This window comes from Lissotriton helveticus, chromosome 9 (genome assembly GCF_964261635.1).
Source record: "Lissotriton helveticus chromosome 9, aLisHel1.1, whole genome shotgun sequence".
NCBI classification, from domain to species: domain Eukaryota; kingdom Metazoa; phylum Chordata; class Amphibia; order Caudata; family Salamandridae; genus Lissotriton; species Lissotriton helveticus.
The window spans coordinates 1,145,687,825-1,145,703,533 of NC_136070.1; the positions used below are offsets into that span (position 1 = coordinate 1,145,687,825).

At 42.5% G+C, this 15,709-nt stretch overlaps 1 protein-coding gene across 1 annotated transcript in view; it reads left to right on the plus strand.

Annotated features, from left to right (window-relative positions):
* Positions 1-15,709, plus strand: part of ERC2 (ELKS/RAB6-interacting/CAST family member 2) — a 2,322,684-nt gene that overhangs the window by 1,937,334 nt on the left and 369,641 nt on the right. The window contains exon 17 of the mRNA XM_078661584.1: positions 3,721-3,783. Coding sequence (XP_078517710.1) covers positions 3,721-3,747 — 27 coding nt within the window. The 3' untranslated portion in view covers positions 3,748-3,783. The remainder of the gene's footprint in view (positions 1-3,720; positions 3,784-15,709) is intronic.

Sequence of the window (15,709 nt, forward strand, 5' to 3'; positions counted from 1 at the left end):
ACTATTGTAAGGACTACCTCTCCCATAGGGTAACACGGGGATTGCCTTAAAATATCTTTTAAGTGTAATTTCCCAACGGGAGCAGAAAGAGATTAGGAGTTTGGGGTCTCTGAACTCGCATTTTAAAAAATACACCTTTTGGTGAAGTTGATTTTTAAATTGCATGTTTGAAAAAGTCCACTTTTAGAAAGTGGGCATTTTCTTGCTTTACCATTCTGTGCCTCTGCCTGTCTGTAGAATACACATCTGGGTTGATTGACAGTTGGGTTCTTGTGCATTCACTCTAGACAATCACACAAAGGGAGCTGAGGTGTGCCTTGCATATCATGATGGGCCATCACCAGGCTGATGTGTCTTCTTGAGCTAGAACAGTGGGAGGAGTTGTCACTGACATTTGAATCAGGCTGTGCCTGTCCTCATAGAAAGCTCTCTCCATCCCCCTGTAGTATGTCTGGAGCCAGGCTATCAAGCATTACAAATAATTTATTTTGAAGTTGGCCTACTTCAAAGCAGTGGCGGCTGCTCCATTAGGGCATTGGAGCGCCACCCACTGCTTTCTTGCAGTGCGAGAAGCAGAAAATAAAATTGTGATAATTCCAACCCACAAAGGGTTTCTGGTCAGGCGGCGTCACAGTAAAGTTTTCCTAACAGTATCCCGGGTTTTCCAATGTCCCTGTCTTCAAAAGGCTTGATTATAGTTTCTTCTGATATCAAAATGCCACCAATCGTGTGAAGCAGAGTCCGGTGTTGCCGTACTCTGCTTCACACGATGGTGGCGTTTTGATATCGGTAGGAACTATAATAAAGCCTTTTGAAGACGGGGACATTGGCGCCGCCTGACCAGAAACCCTTTGTGGGTTGGAATTATCACCACAAATCAAAGGTTTTCACTAAGGAGATAGAGCCTTGAGAAAGTCGCTGGATAACCTCCCTGTTTGTGACTAAACACGTGTTGGCTGTTGGAAGCGGTTTGCAGATCTACAATATTAAAAACGACCAAGAAGAGAGAAAAAAGAATTGTGTTCACTTTATTGGGCTAAAACTTTGTACACTGCTTCAAATTGAGAAACTTCAACGTGTGCTGGGGAGTGTGAATTGTTCTTGATGGCTTAGGCCTATCTTGGGGAGGTTGGTGGTTCCCCTCACCTTTCAGAACCGTTTCGTGAGATTGGTACTTCTATATATTAATTGTGTTATTCTTCTTAGTGGCGCCATTTACCTAAAATTAATACCACTGTCCAGGGCAAAGCAGAAACACCTCCACCGCCCTCCATGCACTCAACCCCGGAAGACTCAATGGCTGCCAGGAGCCACACCGAACACCACCCAAGGACAGTTATCCTGCAGACACTGCTGACAATCCTTCACCATCAACTGCACCCTCAAGACCGCCGAAAACCCGCCAGAAACCCGCATCACCTTAGCCCTGACCTGCATCCTCCTCAACGTGCGGTCCCTACACAGACACGCCACAGAGATCTGGGACCTGCTCGACACCCTCTGACCTGACGTCACCTTCCTCACCGAAACCTGGACCAACACCACCTCCAGCCCGGACATCACCACCACCATCCCCAACGTATACAAGATCCAGGGAAGGGACCACCTCCACCACCCAAGAAGAGGACTCGCCATCGCCCACAAGACCTCCCTTTGACTATCCACATCCAACACCAGCGACCACCACTCCAACACCGAACACCTCCACTTCCAGATCCAGACCAACCCTAGGGCCTTGCTACAGGGCACCCTCGCCTACAGACCCCCTGGACTACGCAGCAAGTTGGCAACCACCATCGCCGACCTCGTCGCACCCCACGGCATCGCTTACACGGACTACATTCTACTCGGAGACCTAAATTTCCACCTTGACAACCGCAGCGACCCGACTACATAACCCTCCTTGACAACCTCTCCAACCTCAGACTGAAGCAGCTCGTCACTACCCCCACGCACAGAGCCAGACACACCCTCAACCCTATCTTCGCAGGAGGGACCAACATCCATTTCAGCCATACCACGCAGTCCCCCTGGATGGACCACCACTGTGTACACTTCACCTTCAATACATCCACCGGACCCAAACCCCCTTGCACCCGCCTCAAAGGAACCCGAGCAAGATCACAGAGGAGCACTCCACCCTCCTCCTAGAACCACCCGGCACCTCGACCAACGCCAACTCTACAGCCAAAGATTTTCACCGCTGGATCTCCAGCTGCATCAACAAGCTCGCACCCCTCCACCACCCCGGCAAACAACACCTCCTGAAAGCAGCTTGGTTCACCACCGATCTACAAGCAGCCAGGCGCTATTGCAGACGCCTCAAAAAAACCTGGTGACACCGGAAAACCACGGAACACCTGAACAGCTACTAAAACGCCCTGAAGGTAACCCTCCAGCGTTTAAGAGAAACCAAGCGGACTTTCATCAGAAACAAAATCCACACCAACGCAACCAACGCTAAAGAAGTCTTCAACGTCATGCAGTAATTCACCAAACCCCCCAGTGAAGCCACGGACATCACACCATCCCAGGAACTCTGCAACAAGCTCAGCTCCTACTTCATAAAGCATTAGTAACGTTATAGAAATATTGGGCCATATGTACAAACCCCTATCGCCACCATAACGCCACTTATGTCGACGTTGTGGTGGTGAAAGGGGCTGTGCCTTATTTACAAGGCAGCATTAAGCCACTTAACGTGGCTTAATGCTGCCTTGTAATTAAGGCCCCCTTTCACACTATGGTTAGCGTGAAAGGGGTGGGCAGTGGGTGTTGTGGTGGGCGTTCCACCGCAACACCCATTCATTTTGACTATGCCCCCTATGTACAAGGGTTGCGTACATATGAGGCATCATTTTTAAGAAAATGCCTCTCCAAGACAGATTTTCTGCTTGAACCAGTCTCCTGCTGGTATCCCAAGCGAGTTTTTTTCAGGATATCTGCACTGGTTTCAAAATATTCACACAAGGTATCAGTAAATCATTTTGCCCATTAAACTGAATTTGGCAACATACTTATTGAATTTTGAAAAAGTTGACAAGAAACATTAGGTGATTTCATACATCCCTAATCTTGCATAAAGAATCTGCCAATGTTTGCATGACCAAACAGTTTTAAATTAGGTTTTAGAATCTAAACGCATCGGGACATTTCACACTAATGGCTATTTGCTGTACAGGCAATATAATATTAAAGGTTAATCTGGTGGATGATGTCATAACACATGTTAAATCTCCAGGTGACGTCATCAAACAAGCAAATATTCTTGAATGCCTACCGTTAATGATTATTAGAGATGCAGAACTGGGTGGGATAATTGTTTTTGTCTCTCCAGTGGATGGATCCTGTATTGCACAAAAAGGCTAACCGAACACATTTACAAAAACAACGCCTCACTTTGAAGGGTTTTGTTAAACAGTGGTTATGATTAATTACATGGTAAAGGGCTACTGATTACGGATTTCTGATTTGCCTGGGAATGTATTGTTTTCCCAACCAAAAAAGTGTCCTAAAATGTTACTTTTTGTTTCTTAGATTTACATCATATAATCTATTTCTCTTTGAATATAGTATGATTTATTGTTGTCGAGTGTGTTGCAACACTTTTTGCAAAGAAATAGCACATGCTCTTAGTTGTTCACTGTAATCACATTGCCTGATTTATTCTCTTCTTTCATTCCAATACCTTCAATTTCTTTCCACTGGCCGGTCTTCAAGGATGACGAGGAAGGAATATGGGCATAACAGATTCCAGAAAGCAGAGTTCCAGTTTTGAGAGGGGTGAGAAAAAATGTGTTCGATATCTCATGCCAAGTGGAATTCATATATACATGTGTCTACACAGTTACTGTTTTCATTAGGGACTTGTTAGATGGACCACATGGATCGTTAAGGCACTTTTTGTTCTACGACCTTCAAAACTCTAACTCTAACAGAGCAGCAGAGGATGTTAGGAACTTGCTGGTCAGTGCAACAAAGTTATATTGCATTATTGCTTCACCATTAAGAGTTACCACATACAAAGGCATGTCCATAGATGCATTCTGCCAGGCTGTACCTGGCGGGATGTGTCTTAAGGAAAGCTTGTGGGTGTGGGCCTTCTACATATATCAAATTCGGGTGGTAAATTCTTTTCCCGCACAATTTAGGAATTTCGAAAAGCTCAGAATGAAGGTTATAGAAAGTCAAAACAGTATTTTATACAAAACACCCATGTACTTGCCAAATGCTCGGAAATCAGGAAGAATATTTTTTGGGGCTACAGCTGAGCAAATCTCTCATCTGTACTTATTTGAACGTTGAAAGCCTCTTACTATTTTGCCCAATTACAACTCTTAAAAAATGTTTAAAACGTACCTTTGATTTTCATACATACTGTCCTGATCACACTAATCAGTATTATGTAGCTTTACATGTAAATGCGACAGTGCCATTGTGTTAGTTAGTTGTCTCTTATGGTTAAATACTCAAAAGTGATGTGCCCTCACTTGTATAATTCACTGCAGCATGTGGAGAAGAAAAAGTAATGCCTTTCCTTTAACATATGGTACATCCGGTTGAATGCCTTCTTATAAGGGTCAGGGGGATTATACCCTCTGCTATTAATTTATTAACATTATAATTTAGTTCAAAATCTAGATGTCGCTTTTACTTCTCTAACCTGCCCCTATCCCTATCCCCTATCTAGAGGTTACTCATTTGGTGCTCTGACAACCACCTTTCCCATGTGAATCAAAACTTTTGAAGTTGCCTCAATCTGAAACTTGTGGGTGCGTAAGCCATTATACATCAGGGGTGCCCAGCCTGTTTAAGCAGAGGGTCCAGGTTACAGTGTTTTGTTATCCAGTGGGGCATGCAACCCGGTGAAGTGATTCAGCCCTACCCTCTGAATTAGGCGATTTGAGGAGTGCCCCCCCCCCCGCGAGAAAACTTTCAAAATAACTGGAACAAATGGTGCATTTTATGGCCCCATTTGTCAGCAATTGGCAAAAACATCATATGTTTTATTGAAAGGCATTTGTTTAGAAACACTCTAAAATTAAAAGCAGAGATACTTAATGAGAGCTGTTAATGTGCCATTATTATATAAATCAGGCCAGATGTGAATTGTTTCTTGGATTACATATTCGAATACGGGACACCCTGAACCCACTGACAAGAGTTAATGACCATGTGCTTCTAAGAACTTAATTCTGTGCCAAACTACCAAGCTTCTATTTCTTTGTAGATGATCCTGGTCCCATCACTTCTCCCTCGCTCTTTCTACCTCAGTGTTCTCTTTCTACTGCCAAATTCCTTTTCTAGCGGTATGACTCTGGCACTTCTTCCATTTTCCTAATGCACCCCTCTGGTTTCATTCTCTTTTCACTCCTGCTCTTCTTCTATTTCCCACTCTCCCCTTCTTTTACTTTCCAACTTGAATTGTAAACTTTCAGCCAGATTCATCAAAGTAAAATCAGCTCGCAAAGGGCCAGATTCTGAGAATCTGGCCCTTTGTGAGCGCTATTTTTGCATTTGGGATTCATTATCCCAAATGCAAAAATCGCAAATCTAGAAATCGCTAAATTGCGATTAATTGCATTTAAAGGAATCTCAATTTGCGATTCCTTAAATGCAATTCATGAACCATTTGAAAATTGCGAATTCGCAATCTGGGGCCGCTATTTACCGTGAAGTACAACTATGTGGTAAATAGCGAAAACTTAAAAAAATGCACTTTAGTGCATTTTTCTAAGTTGTATGTTACACATACACATGTCCTTTGGACATGTGTGTGCGCAACACCAGTGTACATGGCCATTTCAGGGGTGCTACAGGGTGTCCTTTGGACACCCTGGCACCCTTGAAATCGCTTCCTTATTTGCGATTCGCTAATTGCTAATCGCAAATAAGGAATGACTCCCCATTCATTCCTATGGGCCTTTAGGCCCATAGGAATGAATGGGAAAGCCATTCCTTATTTGCGATTAGCAATTACCGAATCGCAAATAAGGAAGCAGTAGAAATCGCAAAAAATATTGCGATTTCTACATGCATCCCGTTTTGCGACTCTTTAATAGCGATTCCTTAAAACTCGCTATTAAGGACTCGCAAAACGGGACATTGATGAATCTGGGGGATTGTTTCTAATCTCCTTTGCTCTACTAGTCTACCTCCTCTTTCCTTTATCAGACATTATCATGCTCAGTCTCTTGCTCCACTTGTTTCCCTCTATCATCTCTTTTGCTCTTCTGTGTCTCCTTTTCTAAAATTATCCTATCTCTTTTACTTGTACGTTTTTACCCTATTAGTCAATGCTCCTACTTCATCTCTTTTCTCTCCGTTATCAATTCCCTAGAATTCATCCAGATATACTGTTCATAATTTAAAGTGCCTGCCTTAGGTAAAATGCTGCTTGCATCATTCAATGGGAATACTGATTATTGTTCCGTTTCGTTGAAATGGCACAGGATGCACCAAATGTTTAGTTCATATTTTCTAGCAGCGGTGCTTGTCTCTGAATACATAAATAACCAACAGACTACTCTTTAAAGCTCTGTTGTTCTTGGTGTTTCAGGCAGACACACAATTTAGTAAGTAAATTGCTCCAGGAGTGCTTTTATATTAGACATGATGTTTCTAAAGAAATCACACACACAACTGCTCTACAGGCCACTTAAGATGTACGGGTTGCCACATATTGGGCCACAGGCTTTATGTTTAATAACCGTGCTCTATACCCTAGTACAGACTGTATTTGTAATTTGTGTTTCACCCACATTATAGCTCTGAGGTGTAACAAACAGTGTGCTCTCATCCACATCAAGTATATTTAATCCACTAGTCTTAGCTTAGAGAGTTGTCACTGGGTGACTAAAATATCTGCCTTTAATAGGATAATTGGCAAACTCACTGCAAAAGATGCATTGAAGAGATGCTAAAGTGTCAATGTGTCTGTAACTATTAACTATGGTATTACTCTTCAGAGGTATCAGTTCAAGAGTTTGACGAGAAGCGTGTGCACTCGTGTACATCCATACCCATGTAAATTTATTAAGACAGTCAGTAAAGGATATCATGCATGAGACATGCATGATCAGTGGCCATCCATCTGAAGAGAATTAAACATTAGGGCAGATCCCTCAGACTACAGTTCCCCCAAACTGGGGAATACTGTCAACCTTACAACTGTGGCACCCAGTAACCTATGATTCAGAAAGCTTTTGAAAACAGATCTATTAGGATTTTCTATATAACTGAGCTTGTTGCAGATCAACAGTTGCACTGATATGGGTTCACCTTTTTCCTTTTTTATTTTTGCATATTTATTTAGCCCGAACTCGACCCAAAGCTGTTGGAGCGCTTTACATAAGCACCGGTTACTTACACATTCAGGCACGAGGAGATTAAGTGATTTGCCCAGAATCACATGATGTGGGCGTGACGCCGAGGCTCGAACCCTGGTTTCCAGCACCAAATTTGGCAGTCTAGCCGACGGACCACATCTTCTCCCCTTCTCTAGATGACTCCAACCTCCCTTGTCTCTTCACCATTGTCAGCCCCACCCCCTGCCAGTTGCCTAAAACTACAGGAAAGGAAAAATAAAATGATAATAAACACATTTTATTATTGTTTTATTTTTCCTTCCCTGGCTGAGTCTTTGGGGGTGGGGCAAGGGTGATGACAGTCAATGGTGAGAGGGGAGGGAGTAGTATTCACCTGTATCAGTGCAAATGTGGGTTTGGCCAGTTATCTCAGCACGGCCAAACCGACATGCGCACTGAAGCTGCCTCCAACCTAAGCTGCGTAGCCGGGTGGAGACAGCAGGCACAGGCTCCCAGTCTCACTGGGAGTGCTAATTCAGGGCGCTCAGGCCAATCCTACTGCTGCTCTCATGCATGAGAGCAGCTTCAGGACATAGTGGTGAAGAGTCTGGGAGCCTATACCTGTAGTGGACTGGAGCAGAAGAACATGATGCAGATGACTGCAGATAATTTTTTATTTTTTTTAAATATATATTTTTAATTTGTTGTCCTTCATCCCCCTGACAACTTCCCCCGCCACTCTTCAACGACACCAGCCTCTACTGCTCTCCACGTGTCTGAACGCTGTGAGCTCTTCTTGTGCTCAGAAGTAACTTTAAGATAACACTCTAAAAACTTCAATTACAAAAATAATAATTCAGTGTTAAACTGCTGTGGAATCACATTGCTACGTGCAGTAAAATGTACTCCTTCATTTTAGGCAACAATCCTCTTCAGAATGTTCGCTGGAAGATTCTGTCGTTCAGAAAATTGATGTCATATGAATTTGAAACCTGTGTTGACGTTGCACCCATGAATTATAGTTTTTGTGTCTGGGCCACTGGCCAATTATGTATACTTTTGAGATGTTGTAATAGAATAGTTTTAAGAACATGTCAGTAACTGGGGCCTCCGTAATATGCAATTACGGCACAGGAGGATGTGTGCACCCTACATGGATTACTGCTCTTTAAAACTTAAAGGACAAGTTGGCTACCATATTGGAAGCGCTTCAATGAAAACTGTAAATAATGTAGTTTGATTTTAATAGAAAGCCATTCTTTGTTTCAACAACATTGAACATATGCTAACAGTTCTTGAAATTCAGAGAAGAGGTTATTCAGGCATTGTGCCTTGGTCTGCCTTCTTTATAGCAAATATATAGAGATAAATACATATATATATATATATATATATATATATATATATATATATATATATATATATATATATATATATATATATATTTCTTTTTAGTGAAATAATCATTAGGTATCAAACTAATAGGTTTAGACAACAGACCACCCTCCTAAAACATGAGGCTGTTTAAACATTATTTTAGATCTCTTGATTAACCACCAACTAAAAATGTATGCTCCCTGTTACAAACTTTCAGCATGTTTTGCATGTGCCACCTCCAGCGCTTCTTCGATTCCCTTGTAGCCATATCTCTTCCACAAACATATCCTGACATTCTTTGTTCATTGACAAGATAAAAGAGAGTTATATTTACTATGGCACTGTGACTTACATTGCACCGGGGCATTAGGTAGGTACATTTTTCCTTGCATAAATTATTTAAAAACCTTTACAGTATAAAACATTATTTGTGTAAACAGAGAATTTACACATGGGACAGAATTTGACAAGCCACTCATAATTAGGCCTATAGCTTTTTGTTTTCATCCCTTCCACTCCAGGTGCCTTCAAATTGTAAGACTATTATATATAGTAATCGAAATCTAAGAAATATAGTTTTTTTGTGGTTTGTAAGCAGAGTCTAAATAAGACTCTGTATATATGATAAATATGTGGATTACTTTGCTTCTAATCAGATTTTTTTTTTCAATAAAACATTCTATCGGTTTATTAAAGTAATACAAACCGTGACAGGAATTACCATGTTTCTCCCAAGATGCATCAAAACAAAGTCATAATTAAACATAAAGAAGCAATGGTAAAATGCAAAGGTAAGCACTACTGCCATTAATCCCCTTGAAATGCCTTTATTACAAATGGTGACGTATGCATAGATCATGATCCCTTCTCCATGGTCTGAAATCACATGAGGTCAAAGTGAGTCACCTATATCAACTCCAACCTCCTAATATTTCTGTAGGCATCTTCTCACCAGGTATATCGGCTTCTGCAAACTCACGCACTGGTCTGGTCCTTTTTTACATCATCCAGTCGTAGTGGGTTCTACCCCATTCCAAAAACGAGCTATGTCCCTCTTGACAACCAAAAGCCCATGCCACAGCAGGGCCAATTATATCTGTTAATATCTAGATCAAAATGAATGTGCAGGATAACCAACTTTGGGTCAACAGATATTGACCCGGCCATAATGTTCTCAAGAGAATCAACACAGCCTCCTTCCACTAAGTAGTAATTTCACAGCAATTCCATACCATGTGCATGAAACCTCAAACCTGTAAGCCACACTTCATGGCACAGGGAGGTAAAGGTCATTCCACTCCTCCACAGTATTTGTATTGTGAAGTATACTATATGTCAGTGGTTTCCAAATTATTGTTCGATCCATGACCCACTTATTAGAATGACAAACCTTCTCAGCCCACCTTGCTTTAATGGACATGAGGCGGGTGATTTTTTAATGTAACTAAAGCATTGTGTGATAGAGCTATGTCACTAACAGACAATACATTTTCAATTGAAATGACCATTACATTTGCACAGACCTACAGCTTTACTGATTAAACTATATACCACAAAAATGATAATGTGTGGAAATCGGATTCAAGTGAATATTTATCACTTGTGCACCACCAAATAAAGAGTCTTGAATTGTTGTGATCTTATTAAACTCTTTATTTGCATCATCCTTCAGAATTACAAATCAATGGTTCTACTTTTTTGCTTACCAGAACTAACAAGCATTTACAATGCAATGGTTTTGCCTTTGTTAAAGTTAGAGCTATTGGCATTGCTCTTGACATTATTTTTATTTATGTTTTTTTTAACATAAATAAATGGCATTGTCATTTACAATGCCACTAGCTTTATCTCTCGCAAATGACACACACAAACACACACAGAGCCCCCCCACACACACACACAGAGCCCCCCACACACACAGCCACACAAAGCCCCCCACACACACAGCCACACAAAGCTTCCTACACACACAGCCACACAGAGCCCTCCACACACACCCACACAGCACAAGCGGGCAACAGGGGCACACAGAGGCACAAGCAAACCACTTCATAAAGATATACTGAACTCTAGCTACAAACTTTAATAGAGCCACCCGCGACCAACTGCATCAAAGAGATAAAATACAACCCAGCGTCCAAGGCAACCAATTTCTACGTACTGCAGATTTAATCCACAGCATCAAATAAAGCAGGTTCTCTCCCATGTCCAAGTTGAAAACCTTATTACAAGCCAGCAATGAGACAGTACAATTTAAGAGAACACTGAAATTTACCTGCAACCAAATTTCAGGAAACCATAGCTAAATAGTTTAATTCGGTAGCAGCAGATACAAAATAGCATGGCCAGTCTAGCACTGTACCTCAGGATACATGTAGGTCTCACACTATAAATTTGAGGGATTCTGTCCCCCTTGGACACGGCCGGCATGGTGCTGGTGGGAGACGGCAGCGGGGCTAGGGCTGTGGAACGGGGCCGGGAAGCAGCGGAGGAAGATGAGGGAGGCAGGGGGGCGGGGTTACAGCAGAACGCGCAGAGCTTCTGAGAACTGTGACAGGAACTACACAAACCAGATTGCACATATGGACGTGGATACGCGCCACCGCTATAACCATGTTAGAGTCAGGCAAATGCTTTCTAGTTTGTCATTTTCTCCGTTAGTATAAGGGCGTGACCAATTAAACTGACAACCCGGCAGTTTTACCGCCTGACCTTGAGATGGCAGCCATGGACGATAGCTTGCACAGTCTAGAGCCAAGACATAAAACGTACGTGAAATAATTATGGAAATAGCAGTTCATATATTTGTCCGTTTCTGGAGTATTTTAAATATATCCAGAGAATTTGAATAACTGGAGGAAACACTGGTTCCTTAGATCAAGATTACAGAAATACAGTGACAAAAAGCTATGGGAGATATTTTCGTAAATGAATGTCTGTTGTACTGTACTACTATTACACGTCCATGAAATATCTAATGTTCTAGAGAAAATTACAGGTAAACTGACTAATGTGACGTTTACAATTGCCCTATAAATGAGCTACACTTGATAAAATACGCTGCCAGTGCGTTTTTCATGAGCAATATTATGTCATTAAATGCCATCAGCTTCCTCAAACTGGTGGACATCCCGATTGTTGGAGATCCTCCATAACAAGCTTTCCGATGTATAGAGATAAATACTCAATCTGGGGCGTTTGGCTACCTAACACCCTTTATATAGTGCGCCTTGTTTCCAGCTTTTTTTTATTTAAAAAAAAAATTAATATATGTATACCTCGTTTTCCTCAGGGAGTGTTGTAAACACAAAAACGCCAGGGTCGGTGATGAAATCAGACTGATTAACTTATGATAGGTGGCATTGAAATTGTTAGGAGGCATGAATGAATCTTGAACCAGCGCCACTTAATAAACCACTAATTAAATAATATAGGGCAGGAAATCATGAAAACTGCCCAGAGAACAAAAGGCTATTTTGAAACTGTTAAAGAAATCCCAACTGAAAACGGACAAATTATGTATGCAAGGATGTGCACCTGCTAAAAATGAAGCAGAACAATTTAAGATTTAAGACAAAACATAACGATGCACTGAAAGCTAAGACCTCCACTTCAGTTTCTTATTTTGTATATTATGGGAATAAAGTGTGTAGCTCAAAGGGGTCAACCTATCTGAATTACGGTTCGTCTTTACCGTTGTCCTAAGATATTTCAATGCAAAAAACTGAAACAGAACAAGGTGACATGAAAATCATGCGATGTTTCTTACATTAACCTTAAACAGCAAACCTAGTTCGATTTGAATAATACATATTACTACACTTGCTACATAAATATACATGTGTAACAATTCTCTTAATGGGTATTTTGGAACACAAAATAATGGCAATAAAAAAAAAATATTCCATTGACAAAGGCCAACCCGGTATTTAATCATATCAGGTGTACAATTGCCACTCTGGTTCCAATGCATTAATAACCCCAACAGTGCTGTTAGAACAATTTTACTGGGATGTAAGTATGGGGTGTGTGGTCAGTCTGGATGTGACTATTTGGCCACAGACCTGTTAGGGTGCAAGGAACTCTCTGTGGAGTTGGGATGCAAACGGGTACAGGTATGTGTATAGTTTACACAGGCCTGGGAGTATGCAGACAAGAAGTTTGAGTGTGGGAGGGAACGCGATGAGGCATAGCGAGTTGCGAACGCAGGTGATGCTGAACTTCTGGACTGCTGTATTTCATAGGTGCACAGGGTTTTTAGGGTGCGTGTGTGCGGGTTTAATAACTCCCTTACCTCTGCCTCTGGCGCTGTTTACTCCGGCGGTGGGTTCCTTCCTCGCCTTCTTGCTGTGCGGTCGGACGCTAGAACACAGAAAGTGTCTCTGGTCCGGGGAGGGCTGCACGGATGGCTGAAAATCCTGCTCGCCCTCCTCCTGGGGGTCCCGGGAAGCTGCCTCCTCCTCCTCCGTGGGCTCCTCTCCCAGCGCTGCGGCCGCACACCTTTTGCCCAGCAGCTTCTTGGCGGCCTCGTCCTGGCCCAGCTTTACAGTCATTCTGAGAAAGAGAGAGCATAGGCGTGAGCGGGGGGCGGGTGACTGGGGTCAGGGCTGACAAGGGTTAGGAGTGGAGATTCCCTCAGAATCCAACCCAGACAAGTTCTGAGGAGGGCTCTTCCCAACATGGCGGCCGTTGTTTGTGACAATCCCCGCCGCTGTCCCGGGCGGGCTGAGTGTAGGGATGGGGGTGCGGGGGCAGAACATAGTCTGTTAGCATTAAATACTAACCTGTGGCATTTCAAATACAAATAAACTTAGATAAAATCTCTTTAAGCACCGATAACGGACAAATCTACTAACACCTAATAACGCTCATTCTACACAACAACAAACCGCAAACCGAGGGAAAAAAGGCAGCCAATCACCGCGCAGGTCGCCCGGCGAGCCTCCCGCAGCCTGAAGCAATGGCAGCGCGGCTCCCGGGTGACGTCAGCGGTTGTTCCCTCGGCTTCTCCCCGCCCGCGAGGCCAGCATCAGGCAACAAGCGGGAGGGGGCGGGAAAGGGGGGTGGAGAGACGCAGAAGTGCCGGCAATGCCGGACCAGATTCGGGGGCGTTCCCGGCTTTCGGCTGACGTCGCGTGACGTCGGCAAAAGCCAAAGAATCTCGGGAACGCCCCCGAATCTGGTCTGGCATTGACGGACAGGCCCCTCGTCCAATGGCTAGGCTCCATTTATGGAGCCAGCCAATGAATGACGAGGGCCGACCCAAGCCACACTACAGTTCTCATCAGGTTTTCGCCTGCGCGAAAAAGATGCGCAGAGCGCATCTTTTCGCCAGGCAAAACCTAAAAATGGTGACTCTCCGTTCAACTTTTAACATATATCACACTTGCCACTTTTAGCTCTTCAGTTTTTTTGCAGCCGTATATCTCACCCAACCTTGACTTTGTTGGTTCATTGTCAAAATAGGAGAATAACTAATATGCAGCGTATTTTACACCTGGTGCATTACATATCTGAAACCCCACAAAGGAGGGGGCAGCATATAAAAAGAGACAATTTCGAAACTGCTGTGTTTTTCTGTATACACGTGGCGTCTTCCCCTCTGGAATATCTGTTTCTGAGTACATAACCCTCACCACTCCTGAAGGTCGAAGTATCTTCTGAATTGTTCAGCAATTGAATATAAGATGTAGTGGTGCACAATATCACATTTGCATGTAAAACATGAGTGAGCACACCCTCTTGAATGTGGCACTGCTCCAAGAGCACCATTACATTTGAACTTGCTGAAGGGTTATCTTCTGTGATACCAAAGTACAAACAGCTGAAAAAGGGCTTTGTACCTCCCATGAGATTGATGTAATCCAGACCCAGGTTCGTCATCTTTCACCACCTCACGCCCATAGAAAATGGACAAACTGACTCCCTGCCCTTTAACATCTCCACATGTTTTGTAACTACGTTTTTTTGTACGTCCTTGTTCCTCAGCATCATGTTCATAAATGTACTCTAGTTACATAGCTTTACAGTCTGTTATAGCTTTCCTGAACATTAATCTTTCCACCTACACTCTATACAGTACCCCAGTTCGACCATCAATGCCCGTTGGTGTTCTACTAATGCATTACATTAGAGTAACATAGCCCTCTTTAGTTTCTCCATCTTGCAATTTACCATATAATGTACAACAATGGAATATTCTATACCTTTCATTTAGAAAATGGCTACATTAACATATTGAAGTAGCTGGAAAAAATGGTGATTGACCAACAATTCCTTTCCTTTTACCACTGTTGATTTCCGAATCTCTCATTAGCATGGTAAAACATTATATAAAAAAATATGTTTTACAGCTCAGTGCAAGGACTATTTCCATGCCACAACATCACTAGCATCATAACAAGGACACGTAAAATAGGCTTATAACAGTTTAGCAACGTGGTTCAGGGGTTTTCATTTTACTAACTTTGAAGACTGCTCTTCCTCACTTGGTCAACCCTCAAATGTACCCATGACAATAAACTCTTATTTATTCGTAGGACGAAATTTTGTATTCTATGTAATTGCATTACGTGTTACTAGAGTATAAGCGGAGAATTATTGGGGAGTATGGAACAAATTCCAGTCAGGTTTATTGTGTGAGCATATTACTAGGTCGGTTTATTTTCCCAGCTCTACATATTGTACAGTTCAATAGGAAAGAATCTGCCTTCAATGATCTATTTTTCATGTTATGGTGCTGTGTTGCCTCTGAGGTTTCCTCCATGTAGCACCTGTAAAAATGATGTTTGCAAAAACCTGGGTCTGCGCACAACTTTTGGGAAAAACAATTGATTGTAAACTGGGCTGCATGCACAGTGCTGTTATCAGTTCAGTTGACATCAGTAATGTTATCAGTGATGTCACAGAACATGTCATGAGCGTTTCAGTATGAAATGCAGTGCATGGTGAGGAGGCAAAACTATAACTTTTGTATTTCAGCGTTTTTCTAGTATAAACATTACGTTGAAACTGCCATTTTCACC